Source organism: Ambystoma mexicanum, chromosome 11, assembly GCF_040938575.1.
Source record: "Ambystoma mexicanum isolate Mex_15411 chromosome 11, UKY_AmexF1_1, whole genome shotgun sequence".
Classification (NCBI taxonomy): domain Eukaryota; kingdom Metazoa; phylum Chordata; class Amphibia; order Caudata; family Ambystomatidae; genus Ambystoma; species Ambystoma mexicanum.
Window position 1 is genome coordinate 863073524 of NC_090934.1, and position 17981 is coordinate 863091504.

The 17981-nt window shown below is 45.3% G+C and overlaps 1 protein-coding gene across 6 annotated transcripts in view; it reads right to left on the reverse strand.

The window, feature by feature from the left end:
• The window catches only part of RAB3IL1 (RAB3A interacting protein like 1), a 517042-nt gene that overhangs the window by 59504 nt on the left and 439557 nt on the right, over nucleotides 1-17981 (reverse strand). For all 6 annotated transcript variants that reach the window (XM_069623895.1, XM_069623894.1, XM_069623898.1 and 3 more), the window contains one exon: nucleotides 15604-15716. In XM_069623895.1, the coding sequence (XP_069479996.1) occupies nucleotides 15604-15716 (113 nt within the window). The remainder of the gene's footprint in view (nucleotides 1-15603; nucleotides 15717-17981) is intronic.

The following is a 17981-nucleotide window of genomic DNA, read 5'->3' on the forward strand; positions in this document are numbered from 1 at the left end:
CTGAGGGTTCAGCCTGCAGTAAAAAAAGCACAATGGTAGGAAAATTAAACCACTGCCACCAGACATTTAAAGTAGTGAGGGTAACATAAAAAATGTTACAGGAGTGGGTAGGATAAGGGGCTACTAGGTAACTCCCCCAGCACTCCACATAAGATGGGGTGTGCTGGAAGTACAAAGAGAAAAGGCAAGTAAAGTCAATTTCACTTTACTATTCTTGGGAACAGTAGTTCACACAAGAAAAGGTGTTTAAACGTATGAGAAATCTAAAGGATTTCTCTGTGACACTGCACAGAAGGTGCTGTGTGTCACCATACAAAACGTAGATGCCTATGGAGTTTGTCAGACCCCAAAAACAAAGGAAACACATAACCCAAATCAGGTCAAACCCCATGAGAGTGCGAAAAAGGGCTCACTCACTCCATTGTTAAAATTCAAAGTCCTAAAGTCCAGCAAAAGAGCTGCGGGTTTCTAAGGTTGAAGGGAATTAGCACAGAAATGAGAATTTGCCCTAGCAGTTGTTAACAGCAGGTGGGATGGCTTTAGCAAACGTGCATCTGACTATGTGACTATCACCCACAAGTAAAGAGACAGAGAGTGAGAGTGAGACAGAGAAAGTGTGCGTGTGCAAGAGGGGGAGAGAGGGGGTGAAACGGGGACAAGGGGAGCAGGGGAGAAGGGGGGAGAAGGAGAAAGGGAGAGAGAGAGAGAGAGAAAGAGAGAGGGGGAGCCTAGAATAGAGGAAAGAGGGAGAGCCAGATCTGTGTATCAAACAATGGGTAAAGCTAGTGTATAAATAATTATCCAAGAATGTGTGTACATCCAGAATGGAGCATGAACACAGACATCCTTTCCCTGAGACCTGCCTAAAATTCTCAGTAGTGGTTGTGGTGAAAACCGAAATGAGAAACAACCCCAGTGCCCATTATGTGCTTGATGATTCCGGCATACAACCCTTATATCTTAGCCACATTTGTTAAATGTTAAGATCTGCAGTGATTCTCGTGTTCCTAAAATGCCTTTTGATTTTATGCAAAGCAGGCAGGGACACTCAGTGGTGCCATCTATCGTCTTACCCTCTGCCATAGGGACATTTTGGTAAAAACAATAGAATTGCATCAGACTGTCCATCTTGAAATGATTACCTTTTAGCAAAAACGAATACAGAACGCGTCAGAGAACCGTTTATAAAGTTCTTTATGATTATGAGCTGCAAACTGAGCGATATGTGATCTGAACAGATATGTCTTTGTAAAGATTTCTTGCAAGCAAGTTAGGAATAAAATATTTAACGCTTTCAGTTAATTCTCTATTCTTTAATACATTTGAATTCAAATACCATCTATTGTTCGCAGTCAGGGAAAGATAGCACTTAAATGTGGAGAACACGTAACCATGATCCAAAATTTCATACAACTGAACCAAATTCAGAGAAATGGAGAGAGGAAACATGGGTCTTAATGCTCAAGATATAGGAGCTCATTTTGACTGAGCCCATAATTTGGCAGTGGTGGGAGATCTTATGTTAACACAAACGTAAACAGGTCCCTGTGGGCAGATTTTCATCATTTGCATGACATAGTGGAAAAGGGAAGGGCAAAAGGTTGCGCACAAGCCTGTACGCCGTCATTTGCACTCCCTTTTGCACTCTGCCGAGTAAATGCTGCCTGCTGTGCAAGCATGGCAGGGGGCATTTACAATGGATCGCTATAGAGTCTGCTTGCTTTCTGCTGGTGCAAAAAGCCAGTGGACTCCAGAGAGATCCCCAGCTTTTGCCCCAGCATGAAAATGCATGCCGGTGCATAAATGCTGGAGCATTTGTATTTCCACCCCTCCTCTCTGCAATACAAAATCAATTAATATGAGCCATGACATGAATGTATAGCGTAAAAACTGTAGGCAAGGCTTTCACACCACCCATTTGCATTCCGGTTCCAGGAAAACGAGCTCCACACTATCCAGGAACAAGATAAAGGTGGAGAAGAAAACAAAGTGAATTCCCTAAGATCAGGGCTACAAAGACTCCACGAGTCAATCACATTAGGGTCACCAACACATTTAAAAAAATACATTTGAGAATTAGAATTAACAAACCTAGCCAATTCGATGTTATTTAAGCTCATATAAAAAATGTTGATGAGGAGAAAATTGCTTTGAAAAATCTCAAACTTCCTAAACTTAAAGATGGTCATATATTCCCTGACTTCAATTATTATCAGAACGCTTTTGTTATGAAACAACTTGCACAATGCTCCAATTATGAAAAGTCATGATTCCGATATACCTGCCTGGTGTAACTTAGATCTCACTTCTGTCACCCTTCCACATACATTATTTTAGTTGTAGGACTTCTTGGGCTTATATTAAAGGCTAACCCTTGGTACACTTTCCAAAAATCTCTTGATGAGACTACTTCCTTTGATAATGTGTTCCTTTAATAATAAGGAAATCCATATTAATAGGTGGCCTAATTTTTATCATCAATGGTTCCATTAGGGTTAATTTTAGTTGGCCACCGGTTTAAGGGTAGGTTCACCCAACCCTTTTTACTTTTTATGTTAATTATATGCACTAGATGATTCAGATGTTGGATAATGCTGACTATTACTCGTACTTAAAGGGGCCTCCTCCTTCAAGATTAGATCTCACTCGAACAATACTTTCAAACCCTGTTGTCCAAATCCTCTACTATTGCCTCGATGTTTTATGGTAAGCTAAGCAACCATAATTCGCACTGCTACCGTGCACTACTAAGACTAACCATAACTCGCGCCACCACTGTGCAGTGCTAAGACTAACACCCAGGACATCAACGATGACATCACAAAAAAGACCAGATATTTGGCTTTTTGTGGCCATATCCCATCCGTATCACCCCTCACCTCCCCAGAGATAGTTCATTTATTGTCCGCAGAATACAGGCGCTGTTCATGAATCCAACATGGTGTCCGTTTCAAAAGTTTTGACGCACCTCACGTTTTTAACCGACCAATCAGTGGACGCGTATGTCTGCTAACGGCACACTGCACTCTGATTGGGCCAGAGGTATCCGCGGACCCTGAATCAGGAAGTGAGTCTGCAGATCAGCAAGTGATTTTGTTGATCAGACGCAGATATCACACTTTGTACCTTTTTTTTGGCCATTTAAAAGAAAAACTACTGGACTGATTTAGACATAATTTTAAAAAACACACCTTTAGGACCGTTCCTGGTGTAAATTTGGTGAACATCCGTCCAGCAGTTTGGGCTGTAGGCGCGAGCACATTTCTTTTGCCATTTAATCCAGGAGGATTTCCACACATTTTAGAGACCCCCCTATAACTTTGCCCCGCCTGGACCAAACCGCACCAAACTTCGGGAAGTCATTATGTGGGGGCAATATACCTTTCTTGCAAAGTTTGGTGAGGATTCATTCATGGGGGCCAAAGATATAAGCCACCCAAAAAGTGCTATTTCTGCCACTTAACCATAACTACAGGGCTGCTACTGAAGGCCCCCTCAAATGTGTTTATGTATATATATATACTAAAAAAACATATACAGGAAATTATCATTAGATAATCATTAGTAATACGCATTGTTAACCAAAAGTTCTCCTTAGATTTGTTTTGGCATATAATATGGGGAAACGTTGCAAGAAACATTGGGTACAGAGACAACCAGTTTTACAATTAGTTCTATGGGGTAACATATGAAAAATCCAATAGATTGTCTCAAGTCACCAACCATACACCGGATCCTTTTGCAAAACATTTTCAGGATGCAGGTGCACACAATATATGCCATCGCTTTCACTGTAAGAACACATTCAAGTTGGCGTGGCCGTAATATGGCAGTACAACAAGTGGAATAAAACATTCATGATCGCTTTACCCAATTTCTACCACCAGCCACTGTGAGAGAACACTGGTCTTGGTTTTCCCCAAAAATCCCAGTACTGTAAGAACACAGAGGTGATGGCTTTGCATAATAAGGTCAGTACTTTCAGCCACTGTAGGAACATAATAGTCTTGGCTTTCCCTAATAATGCCCCTGTAAGAACACATACACAAAGGCTTTGGCCAATAAGGCTAGTAACTGAAAACACACCTGTGATAGCTTTGACCAGTAAGCCCAGTACTGTAAGAACACAAATATGATACCTTTGCCCAGTGAGCCTAAGGCAAGTCTGACATCCACTGTAAGAACACACATTATTTGGTTTTTCCCAATAATGCCAGTACTGCAAGGAGAAGCCCAAAATGGCTTTGCCCAACTATTCGAAGGTCAATATGGCCAGCCACTGTGGGTTTGGTTTTGCCGAATAATACCAGTACTGTAACTATAGAAAAATAAAAATGTTGGATTTTCCCAATTGTTAGGCAAGATTGTATCTAGTAATTCTGTGGGAGACTACACCAGCCTTGTCCGCTTGGCAATAGGTAACCCAACCTTCGGTATAGGCCTGTACTACACAAGTTGGTAGTGTGACTGAGCAGCCAGGCTTATCTCAAGAGGGGTGAATGTGAGCTGTACGGTTGCAACAGAGTTTCACAGTGACAAGTATCCAAATAACACTTATACTCATGTTTTCTTAATTAAATAAGTATTTAATTTAACAGTCAGTTTTAAAATAAGCCTTCTTTAGAAGGGAGCAATTGGAAACAATTACACTTCAAAATACACTCTTTCAGTTCAATAAAGTAAGTAGATACCCTTTTGGGATGGCACACAGATGTTCTACACCCTGAGGTGACTTCAATAGCTAGGACACTGTGGACATTAATAGATCACTTTTCACCCTTACATGGTAATACTAAAGTTGTGGCAAAAAAGAAAAGGTTAGGGAGGGAAACAATGGTTAACAAGTTTCTCAAACATAAAATAAAGTATCTACGGGTACGATCCTCAAAAAGGTAAGGCGCTAAAGGCCCAAAGAGATATGTAGAAGCGGGAGGCTCTGATTTTCAAGGACCCATAGACCACCCGTAAAGGCCTAAGGTACGTGTAAGAGAAGAAATATGGGGGCCGAGTTGTAGGATGTCAGAGCTCTACCCTGTTAGTAAACAGCGCAACCTGTTATAATGGTTAGTTCGACTATAAATCAACATCCAATTAAATGTGGTTAGCAGCAATATATAAGCTTTCAGAAGTATTTTAATTGTCTCATTGGCATAGTCAGTACAGCCGACACATGTTTCGACCCCCTCTGGGTCATCCTCAAGGCCAGTCAATCTGTATTACAATTCCCAGTTTAAGTTTCCATAGAAAGTGCTTTAGTCTAGAAAGAAAGAGTGGTGCTTCACAATTGCACCCTGTTTGTTCAAAGCAGCATCACATCGAATTATGTGTCCTGTGTCTTAATGGTCAAAACATATTTAAAGGTGAGATATAGTGTAAGTAATTCCGGGTTAAATCCCTGAAAAAAGTCAAAGATGTCCTCTGTTGGATGGCGGAACGCGTCCAACAGAGGACCTCTTTGACTTTGTTCAGAAGTGTCTGAAACAGGTAAGCACTTTTTAACCTTCCCTCCCCCACGCCCCAATGTAATGTAGATTAACCATTTCCCAGCTATACAAGTGAAGTATGTAGGACTTTTTGGAGGGACAGTTAACCACAAAGTCAGAGGTTAGAAGAGTCTTCAGGAAGCTAGGACAGCCGATGTCTATTGAACAAAGTCTAGGGGAGCTGAGGCACTTCTTGAAGGTAGGGGAAAAGTACTGCACAATGTTAGAGAGTTTTGTTGTAAGGAGAAATCTCAGTTGGGCCACAATCTGGGAGGCTTGTGAAGGGCAAAGCTGCAAGCAACTCTGCAAAGGGCAGCAAATTCAAGTCTCAACTGAGAGCAAGCAAGCTACACATATAAGTACCCCTTAGTTTACAGTACCTTAGGTCTGAAGAAATGGTTCCAGCTGGCTTCTGTTCCTGTTGCAGTTCCTTCAGATCCTGTTGCTCCTGAGCCTCAGTTGTGTGGACAAGAGGGAGGACGTCTGGGGACTCCTACACTACGATTTGAAGTTTGGTGGCGGCACTGGGCAAAATTTCAGATCAGCAGCACTTCGCGGTTTCAGCTACTCGCAAATAGAACCACTGTGGTTCATTGACACCTTGTGGACTTTCATTGCGTCTCGGGTGCAGCACTCTGTTGGAGGTGGCTCAGGCTGGGTCAGCCCTGCTTCGAGGGAGTCCAGAGGATCTTCCTGGAGCTCGGGTCTGGCTTAAAAACGATGCACTTGATTCTGGTGTTGCTGTCCCCTGGCACTTGGTTCCTGTAGCAGGAAGGGAAGTACAGCCAGCAGAGAGAGGGGTTTCAGTCAAGTTTGTCTTGGGGTCAATTGGTCCCACCAACCCAAGGTGAGAAGTCGTCCTTTCCGGGCTTCTGTAGTCAATGTCGAAATAGGAGTTTCTGCAGTGCAGCAGGGCTTCACTGGGCAAACCAACGGTCCAGGAGATGCAGCAAGCTTCTCTTCCAGTTTCTTTCTTTGGTTCCTTCGTCCATCGGTCAACTCTGCCTTCCTTGCAAAAGACCTCACCTTTTATGCAAGTCGTTCCCATTCTTTCGCAGCCTAGCTGTCACTCACACAGCAGGGTGGCTGTCCTCCAAGGACAGCCAGCCAATCAATCACCTTTGGGTGCATTTTCCTGTAACCAAGGAGACAAAGCACAGGGAGTTTCGGGCACCTCCCTCGCTTCCTGCCCTGCCAGACACGCTGGAGCCAGAGGCAGGCGTCACCAGTGAACCCCGCCAAGGAAAAAATGAGGAAAGGGAGCAAACCTGGTTTGGGTGCACAGAGTAAATCTCAAGAAGGACCTTTCCAACAAGAAATGGCGAAAAAAGAAGACCGGGCCATTTTGACAAAATGGCCACCGATGGGTGCTATACTGCAGCTTTGAACGCAGTCCGCGGTAAAAACACACAATGGTAGGAAAAAGTAAACCATTGCCACCAGCCATTCATTGTAGAAAGTGTAACATAGAAATGTTAAACGAGAAGTTAGACAATACTAAGTAACCCCTCCAGCACCCTATTGTAAGATCGTGTGTGCTGGCTCTACAAAGAGGAAATTGTAAGTAAAGTCAATTTCACTTTACTACTCTTGGAAACAGTAGTTATCCACAAGAAGGTATTTAACCTTAGTAGAAATCCAAAGGATTTCTCTGTGACACTGCATTGAGGGTGCTGCCTGTCACAACGTAAAAAGATGATGCCTATGGAGTTTGTCAGACTCCAAAACCAAAAGAAACGCAGTGTTCAAATCAAATAAACATGCACGATAGAATGGGAAAAAGGTCTCACTCTCTTCAGGATTAAAATTAAAAGTCCTAAAGTCTAGCAAAAGAGCAGGGGGTCTCTAAAGTAGAAGGGAATTAGCACATTTCTGAGAATTGTGCCTAACATCAATAATGCTGATTCTTTGAGAGCACACCCACTATGGCTTTGCACAATAAGGTCCGTGCCGTCAGCCACTGTAAGAACACATTCATACAGGGAGTGTTGGCCTTTAAAAAGCACTTCCATGCTGCAAGGCAAGACCCACTCCCTTGCCAAACAGGTCCCGTGGGCGAGGGCTTGCCTTGCACCATGGAATCAATGAATATATATATATATCACACACACACACACTTTTACATAATGTAGGTTTGGGCAGAAACAGTGACATTGCCTCCCTCCAGGGACGGCCTGTCCGCAGGTCAGTGGTTAAAAGCCCCCACCCTGACTCCTCCCTTTCCCTGCTCTGGAATCAGGCCAGGAGTGGGGGTCAGTGTTCCTTCTGACTGCGCCCCTGGCCTGAAACAGGCAGTGAGAAGAAAGGATGGATTTCCAGCGCCCATGGATGAGAAAAACAGCTGTGATGTCAGGCAGGACCCCATGCCTAGCCCATCCACTGGGCCCTACAGCCCATAAACAAATCCAGATCTTGTATTTGCGAAGAATCTAAATAAGTTTAGACTACATTTGCATTATGGAGTTGCACTTGCTACATAATGCACATTTAATTTTTTTTTAAACATTTTGCCAGTTTCGTTTTCGAGGGTGGCACCCTAGCACCACTCAATGACGAGGCACATTGTATCATTTTAAATAAGAGGCAGTTTACAATATTAGTAGTGTTACTTTCCTTTTTTTATCATAACTATTTGCGAACAAAGAATCCGCCCCCTCCGTTCTCCCCCCATCCCCCACATCTGTTCCCTGGTCAGCCAGCGGTCTGCAATGGCTGACCTAACTCAAGCAAAAGCGCGCCAGCTTCTGCGACTCTCACTTATGTAGGCAGAGACGCAAAGTGAGACAGTGAGACAGAGAGCGAGAGAGAGGTAATGGTAGTCACAGTACAGAATGTCCTTTTATTTAACAGCTGCTTTTGTGGAGAACACAGCCGCCGACCCACTAAGAGCTCTGTTTATTTCTATGCTCCCGAAACGTGAGAGAGGGGGAGAGAAGGAGGAGAGAAGGAGAGAGAGGGGGGAAGAGAAGGAGAGAGGTGAGAGAGGGCGAGAGGGAAGAATATAGAGAAAGAGGACTAGAGGGAGGAATAGAGGAAGAGGGGGGCAGAAGGAGAGAGGGGAGAGAGTGGAGAGAGGGAGAGAGGGGACGAGGAGGAGAGAGAAGGAGAGGGGCAAAGGGAGGAATAGAGAGAAAGAGGAAGTCAGGAATAGAGAGGGAGAGGGATAGAGAGGGGGAGAGGGGGTAGAGGGGGAGAGAGAGAGAATATGCTAGATCAGGGTATGATGTGTATGTTTGTTTAGGTTTATTTATCTATAAAGCGCAACGTAGGCCATAAGGGCATCTTGGGGCTAAGAATAAGAATAATAATAATACTACATCGGGTACAGTTAGTTGTCTAAATGCTTTGACAGCAATGCACTCAAACAACCACACGGAGGGTCTGGGGAAAACTCCTGGCATCTTGCGCCAGTGGAACCATTCTAAGTTATAGATTTAGATACACGTATTAATACTAATTAAACTAATGAACTGCTATGTTCGATGTTCGCTGGTCATGCCTGATCTCTCATAGGCGTTAATGAAGCAGAGCCCCGTGTCTCGCCGCTCCTGCAGGCGTTACTCAGCTGTGAATCCAGTTCCAAATCGTGGAGGCTTACCGTGGCACGGTGGACCACGCAGCTAGTGTGGTTGTGGTACACAGCAGGATGTTTACTAGCCGTTGTGTTGATCGGGTCGCAGTGCCTTTACAGGCATTCTCCCTTTGCAAATAGATCATAGGGATCGCTCTTCGCCCAGTGGCCCCTATACTGTGGAACCACTGGCTAAGGTGGACTTGTCGTAACGTTCTTAAAGGGGTGGTGCATTCACTAAATCCGTGTGGATAATCATTTTGGTCTCCCTGCAACAAAGGGGTGTTGATGGCTCAAAGAGTCTATCCACACTAGAAGCATTTGGTAAAGGGGGAGGGGCATATTCCCGTTTAGTGGGACAAGTCCATGACAACTGACCGAGGCATGTGGGGGGAAAGAGCCCCCAGCTCGCTGCCCCAGGCCCAGCATCACTTAGCGTGCAGCGCCACCTAGCCCTCATGGCTATTAACCCCTTACCCTAAGGGTCAGGCAAGGGACACCCCCGATTTTTTGAATTCCTGCTTGTTAAGATGGATTTCCAATCTTGGGGGGTTCTAAAGCCACTTTTTAGGGCCCTTCAACTTTCAACTTTTTTCCTTGTGGGTCACTGACTGATTTTGGTGGCCAGGTCACCTGCCATTGAAACCATTTTCTCCTACTTAAAGTGAAGGTATTGGGTCAGCCGCAAGGCGCTGAGTCCAGGGGTGCCCCTGTCAGGTACCACATTGTTGCCCTTGGGTGATTATTTCACCTACATTGGTTTTAGGGAGTAGGTTGGTGGCAGCTACACTTTAGTTTTGTCTTCACCAGGAGTGCAAGACGTTTTACTCCATTAGTAGCCCAATGCACCATGTGGTAACCATTGGAGTAACAAAGTATATTTTTTTAATCCTGTTCTCTGCCTTTTTGTATTTTAAGACTTCCTTTGTTCTGGACAACCATGGGGTAGGCTCAAAACGGCTATTCTGACCACATGGGCTCTTTGTGAACCCACACGGCAACCTCCATATTGGTCCTACCGTAGGCCCCAGTGTTCTCCCTCTCACTTCCTGTGGGGGGTGGTCTACACTGAGTGGCAGTCCTATTAACTAATCAGCATGGTTGGTCATCAGACGCTTTGCCCTAAGCCCCCTCTAGTGTTTGGTAAGCTGGCCTTAGGACAGCCCCTTTTTACAGGGGTACTTAAGGCCCCTCCTAGACCACGCCTCTTTGTCTTGTGCTCTTATCCTGCAACTCGCAATAAGCACTGCTGAAAGAGGTTTCCCATAATTCCTGCCATTGAGGCCGTTTTTTTAAAACGCTCACTTTGCCATGTTGGCTGAATGCAATGGTTTTGGCATATCACGGTTTGCTCCTGAAGGTCCAATCCGGGCTTCCTGAATTCTCCCGTTGCCTTCACTCATCTGCTGGGTCAAGGCTTCCATTTTCGAACCTTTTATTAAGCTGTGTATCGCTCTTTTTCCACTGTTACCGCCAGGATCTACTTAAGACCTTGTAAAGTCCCTGCAGCTCTTTCTTGTTCTGCAAGTTGGAAGAAGCACATCTGCTGAAGGAGTTTTCCCTCTGGTTCCCACCGTTTTGCTGTTTTTAATTCCCACATGGCCATACTAGCATAGTGCACGAGTCTGGGCATATCCTGGTTTGGGTTTCCGCTCATGGGAGTCCACTATGGGTTTACTGAATTCTCCTGCTACCCTCCTGTCGTGCAATGGGTCAAACCTTCCATGCTGGAGCCATTTTCTGGGCCATTTTCCCACCATTTACTCCCTGAGTCTTCCATCTTGGCGCTGGAAGCTGCCGCTGCCTTGAAGAGGTTGGAACATAAACACCCTATCTGATCTGCTCTGTGGGACATTCTAGGATACACCCAGTCCTTATCTCGATGCTGGGATCGTTTTCTGCTGAGCCGCCACCCTTTGTTGTTCATCAGGCCACGGAGATCCGTTTCCACAGGTTGATCCGTTTCCACAGGTTGATCCGTTTCCACAGGTTGATCCGTTTTCACAGGTTGATCCGTTTCCACAGGTTCCTCAGTCTTCAGAGAGTCCTCCTCCCTGGATTCTGTACTCCTGGCCGGAAGGCAGTCAGTGTGGGAGGGCATTTTATTTTCTTTGGTTGTGGGGGTCGCATTGGATCGGGGTACAAGCCCCTGGGCATCGAATCCTGTCAACCACGCCTAGGAAAGAAGCCTGCACTTTTCCAGGCTGTTTTTCCATGTTGGAGCTATTCTCATTGAAACTTACACTCCGAATATTTAGCTCTATGTCATGTGGTCAGCAATTACTCCTGATACTCACCCTCAGGGGTCTCGCTGGTCTGTTCGAGAAGCAGCATGCTGCAAACACAGAATGGGAGACATTGCATTACATTCAAGAGTAAACAGGGTACCCAAGGAACTCCAGCCATGGGTAGCAATTATTCTCAACTATGCTCATCTATAGAAGAACAAATAGTGGGGATGTCCATTCCTCCAGGGTGGAGTCTTTGCTTTCTGACCTTGCCCTTCCGGCTGACAATCCAGGCATCTCCCGCTGATATACCATGGACACCTATCTGTAGGCTTCTCCACAGCATATCTCGGACTACATCTCTTCATTGGACCTTAATCTCCGAGTATCCTAGACTCTTCACGAAGTGGTGTGCCCGTCTGACAGGCACTGCTGGTTCCTTTGCGTTCCCCTGCTCGGAACAGCAGATTCAGAGCCTGCTTCGGGAGCAGCAGAAGCAAGCTCCTAATCAGTACTGTTCCTAGCCAGCCTCTTGCTTTGAATCTGAAGTAGGTTGGGGGTGTCACCTTTCTCAGTTTTCAGCCTTGATTTCTTTGTTTTGTGGCTGTACGGCTCCCGTGGAGACACTGCCCATCCAGAACAATAACATGGTATGATAGTATCTGCAGATGACCTCACGACCTCATCTCTCCAACCTCCCCTCTTATGGACTGTTGAGTTGACCGTGGCGACTAGACTCTTTGTTTGGGTTGCCTCATCACTCTGGGGATCTTCTTTTGGTGTCCCCTGCTGTCGGGACCTGTGGGCCGACCTATTACCTCCATTGCTTAACAAAGGCCCATTGATTCCTGTAGGCCCTTAGATTAATATTGGTACTTGAGGAATTACTCCTAACGAGGCCTGTGAACCTCATTAAAAAGGACAGTTGGCCTGATATGCAGTGATTATCAACCGAATAAAACTATAACGGAAAACTGCCGAAAACAAAATATATGGGGGATGGGATAAAAGGTTCAAAGTTGTGGATGGGGGCGGTTTGGGGTGGGGCTTGACGCATGGGGAAACGTGGGGTTTAGGGGGCAGGCCCCCCAGAGCTATATTTTTTGTTGTTGTTATTTTATTCTTTTTTTTCCTTTGTTTAAATCGCATGTAACCGGTTGGACTCTGGTCTAGTGCAAAAATCTCATGATCCCGTTAGATCACCATCTGTGTTTTTCCATATTCTGAAAGGCCCTTTTAATTTACTTGTAAATATTTTGTAGTTATTGCTTCTGCACAACTCTTTTATAAACATGTAAGATCATATTGGGCCACATTAGGAGTAAAAAGAAAATAATCAGCCACAGATCTGCCACCATTTTCAATGCTGTGCCATATTCCATGATGGGAGGTATATGTTGGAGGAAATATCCCAGCACTTGGCTGTTAGTATTGCCTCTAGAAAAGTTGTGCATTTAAGCAAAGATCTGGGAGCCCCTCTATTGAGAACAAACACAGTCAAATAACCTGTTCCATGGGTAGGTTCCCACTCAGGACGGTCTACAACCAAGTGTTCGCTCACTGTACATTTCATAGAGGAGAAATGTCCATTTGCATGTCAGTCTGCGCCCACCCACAAGGGCAGTCCATCACCGAAATGCTAGGCAATTCTCCTCTGAACAAGAGTACCAACAGCAACCCCAGACACGTGTTTCAGCCTTGTTCGGCCTCCTCACTGAGGTCAAGCTGAGCCTCTCCAAGTACAGTGAGCAAGGGGTCCACGTTTGGATTACCCTTGGGAACGTAGGGTGAAACCCCAAGTTTCGAAACATATATGCAAAGGTCTGGGAGCCCCTCTACAGAGCCCGAACATGGCCAAATAACCTGTTCTGTGGATAGGTTCCCACATGGAAGGGTCTACAACCACCTTTTAGCTCACTGTACCGTTCATAGAGGAGAAATATGGTACAATTATCAAAAGGCAATAATTACTCTAGACCCCAATCGTGTCCAGTGGGCCTTCATAATGGCAGGTTCCTACCTACGTGACAGCTTTCACCACTTCACAGGGGCAGTCAGAGATTCTGTTTGCATCATGAATACGGTTTTGGGACTTGCACGTGCCTCTTCAATCATTTACCTGCTTTCCTGCCACAACAGTCGACCAAATTAATTCAATGTCCCACTCGGAGTTTGGATGAAGCAGGTGTAGTCGCGTAGATTTACAATGTCCAAGGGGCAAAGAGCCAGAGGAGGGACCTTAATTGCTCTCACCTGCCTCAGGCTGCTCAGATCTGAAGCAGATATTTTGCCTGTCCTTGGCGGCCTCATTCTGTAGAGGACCTGAGGAGGGAACGTGATTGTTGTCACCTGTCACTGGCTGCACCCTGCTCAATCCTGTTCTGGTCGTTGGCTGGATGGTCTCACATAAGGTGGCTTTCACCGGTAGTAGTTGCGTTTTCTACTGGTTTCATTGTGAGTTCCTGTTTTGTGCCCCTGTTGCCAGCATTATGATCCTCTCTGTAGACATCCTGCATTTGATTTGGAGTCTTGCCTCTGTGGCTGTATTGTGCAGCGCCCTGTCCTGTTACAACATTGCAGCTCTCTGCATGTATATGGGCTACCTTTCTGTTAATTTCTAATGCCCCATGTTTTTCTAGTAACTTTCTTTCCTCTCAAACTCGCCTGTTATGCAAGTAGTTTCCTCTCTTTTTCCTTGCAGTCCCATTTTCTTGCTTTAGAGTCTTATCTCTGCTGTTCACCAATTCCACATATTTGTTGAGTTGGTAGCAACCATGTGTACTAAGCTTTCCTATGTGTTTCTTCCTCACTTTGCTCCTAGACTTCGATCCATAGTTGTATTAGCTTGTTCTTCAGTGCTCCGAGTTTCTGTGACAGCTTGCCTTGTCTGCGTCCCTGGTAGGCCCTGATATATGCCCTGAAGCTTGACCAATGATTTTCTCCCTACTATGATACACATGTGCCTTGAGAGTTAGTTATGTTATGTTACTTGGCATTTATATAGTGCTCTATATATCATTAGTATGACCTCAAAGCACTGGTAGCTTGAGCGCCCTCGGGAACCGTAGTTCTGGTCAGTAGAGAGAGATAGTGTCATAGGGTGCGTGGGTGCACCAGATGTGTGCAGCTGATGTAATTGCCGGATGGTAGCTGCATCCTAGCATTAGGTGTGGTGCTGAAGAGAACAGAGATACTGGTTCACTGAATGTTCTTCAATTGAGCATAACCCGTATTGTAACTTTCCTGTTCCCTTAACTTGCAAAGGCTCAAAATGGAGGCAGCAGCAGTTATTGTAACCCTCCCGCATTTGTGGTTGTCAAGATTTCGGCATCCATGCAATTGCAGTGGGCTTTCGTATGTAACTTCTGCTTGCTCCTTCCTGGGCTTTCTCTCCAGGTGTGGATTCAAGTCTGTCTCCAGACACCATGGCCCAAAGAGGTCATACCTGGTTCTCACAACTGCCGACCATTGCTCTCCGAAGAAGGTAGTGCCAGGAACATGCCACTCATACAGTCATGGGAATACACGTCTAGCTGTTGACCTAGTGTTACATTTTACAAAGTATTTCTCCTCACTTCAGAAACTGCGCCACACTATAGTATTCCTGAATAAGGATTATTATTTATTATATTGCCCCTTGGATAACACGTGTTTCGACACACAAGTGTCCTTTTCAAATCAGGGCTAAATCACGGCGCATGGGAACTGTGTAGTTGGTACAGATCAAAACCCCGGAATTGTGTTCTAGTGTTAAATTTGCTTAGTGCTGTCCCATTGGGACAACCCAGGGTGCAGCAGGATGTACCTCACTATAATTCCCAAGAACGGCCAACAAGCAGTTCAGCCAGCGCAGTCCGATGTGCAAGAAGTCTTGCAAAAGGAACAGGTACTTTTTGGCCACCCTCCAACAGGACTCGAGAAGCATAAGGCCTGGCAGGGGGACATTTGTGCTTTGTGCTTGTGAGGAGGCCTAAATTGAGGAGTCATCAGTCGAAAGGTTGTTGAACCAGTTAAGGAAAAAGTGTAGAACACAGAGCCAATGCCAGAGGTACTGGTTAGGGCTTTTGAACGTAGTTGGCTGTACCAAAGAGAAAGAGGAACCGTGTCAGAGCTCATAGTTGCATCATAGAAGCCTTTGACCACACAGAGGAGATGTGATGGGAATTCCCCGAAGCATAAAACTCCCTTTAAGCACAGAGAAAAGGAAGTGGCTACAGTAGAAGAAAGAAGAAGGCAGGTTCCATCCATGGGGCAAGGCAGAAAGCATGGAATGAAACACAGGTCTAGGTGAGTGCACTGTAGGAAGTGGACAGTTGCTTACTTTGGTCCTCCACACTCTACAGCAGATGCTTTCACCAAGGGCAGACTCAGCGATGCTACGGGCTCCACCGTTAGAGTGTTCGTCTCCACCGCAGACTGGACCAGTTCTGAGAGCTGAAGGGAACAAAAGAAAAAGAAACTAGGTCAAACTGGAACAACTCTAACAATAGGGGCTATCCCCCCGACACACAAACTCAAGGGACACAGCTCATAGCTTGCAGTCAGAGTGCACTGCCTAAGAAACCACCCCAACCAACCCACTATCCAGGAAGCGCCGGATCACGGGGTTTGGCGGAACGGTTAGTGCCCATTCCCCATTGGGCCCATTCGGGAATTCCTCATTCCCCATTGGGCCCAATGGGGAAAATTTGGTGCTATTACCGCCGGCGGTTTTCCCGCCGGCGGTAATAGCACCGAAAATCAGCAAATTTGCTGCAGATTATCCCGCAGCTCAGAGCTGGGGGGGAAATCCGCCAAGGCCATGATCTGGCGGACCCTTAAATGCAGCGATAATAGCGCTACCGCCACATTTAAGGGGTACCGCCAAACTCGTGATGAGGCCCACTGTCTGGCTGATGTGCTCCGTCCTGGACTGGGGCAAGTACAAGGGTGCAGTTCTGCGGGTTGCCGCCTAGTGGCCATATGAAGCTTGCCACCAACAGAGTACAATACAGGATATGATATGATTTGGTATTTATAAAGCGTCCGTACACAAGTGTTTCTAGGCGCCACAAGGGACTGGATTCAGAGGGAAGACAAGACAAACTATCCTGTGGGTGTTGGAGTCCATTGAGACCGGTTGTGGCTCAGAGCTGTGTAAGCTTGTTTCCGATAGCCCTAATGATCGGCTATTATAGTGCGCCCATGGGTTTTAACCCTTTCCCGACCTTATCTGCAAGCTATGTCTATCAGTAGTTCCTTGTTAGTATTGTGTTGTGTCACTAGGTATGGGGCAGGAAAGGAACACTGTTCTTCTAATGATCCGGCTATGATTTCTTGACCTTACCCATTTTAGAATCCCTTTTCTCCTCCTCCTTTAGCATCATCGGATACTTGTTTTAGGCATCTGATGGGTCTTGCTACGGACCTTTACTTAAATCCCTAGTTCTTGTACCCTGCCTAAAGCCTCTTTAAACTTCATGTTCCTTATGTATAATACGATAATGAAGAATATATCAGTGTAGTGTTCTGTTATCTATAGGCTGACCACCCAGAATAGGAAGGCATTGATTACCAAATGTGCAGCACGAAAAATTGAATAATGTGGCACAAATGTGTCAATGTTGCAGCATTTATAGTTTAGGTAACTACTAAACTTACAGAATTCCATTTATAATGTCTTTATCGTGCCTCCAGATTGAAAACAATCTCTCACAGAGGGAGCTACTTAATTTAATTGTGTGGGTCTTGGGGCCACCGGTTTTTTGGGCACTGGATATCAGAAACTGACATGGAATTGTGATCTGACTGATTATAAGTAGCAGATGAATGAAATACTATATTTTGTACCTTTTTAGCGGAATTTCAAAAATGTTGCCAACAGGTCAATGTAACTCCTTTTTTTGCAAGTACAAAATCGCAATGAACTGGATAGTCTGATTAGGCCTAACTGTACCTCGTTGCCAGCCAATTACATTTTAGGTGGCTAAGAGTGAAATCGGACTGCTCTGCGACATTACAAATTGAGAACCTTTTGGCCTAATTCGGTGGACTCCCTGTTGTACCTCTGAGGAAAGATAGTTCTCTTCCTACCCTGCACCAGAGGGTTGTGGACAAATCTCCCAAATAATTCACATGAAATACGGCATGCGCCACTGGTGCTAGAAGGACATTTGGAAAAGTTTAATGCATTTTCTTTTGAAAAAGCCAAATAAAGCCAACAAGGTTTTTTTTAATATATATTTTTTTTAAAAATAAGCTCTAAAGATTTGTTAAAATATCACAAACCAACGAAAAATGAGGGAGAAACCATTCGCCAAAAAGGAAGCAAGTGCAGTTCCCTGGCATGATGGCAAAAAAGTGGGGAGGTTGTATAGAGGAGCATAGGTGTGGAATCGAGGGTAGCTACGCAAAGTGGGGATCCTTATTCTAAAGTCTCTTGCTTCCCAGCATTATGCAGAACCAGGCCTTCCCCAACAACGTAGGAAGGGGAGCGGGCCTGATGGGTGCAGGAGTAATTGTAGTGGTTTAGTCTGTGATGACTTGATTCAGCTTTCCTTCCAACATAAAAAGAAGAAATAGTCTTGCGTGGCAAGAGCACTGCCTTCACCCAGAAAACAGATGAAGAGGTGGATGGAAACAGAACTCTTCCCAAAGATCTTGTTCTTGGTGCCACCGCTGGAAGAACTAAACCAGGAGCCCGAATTCTCTTGATCTGAT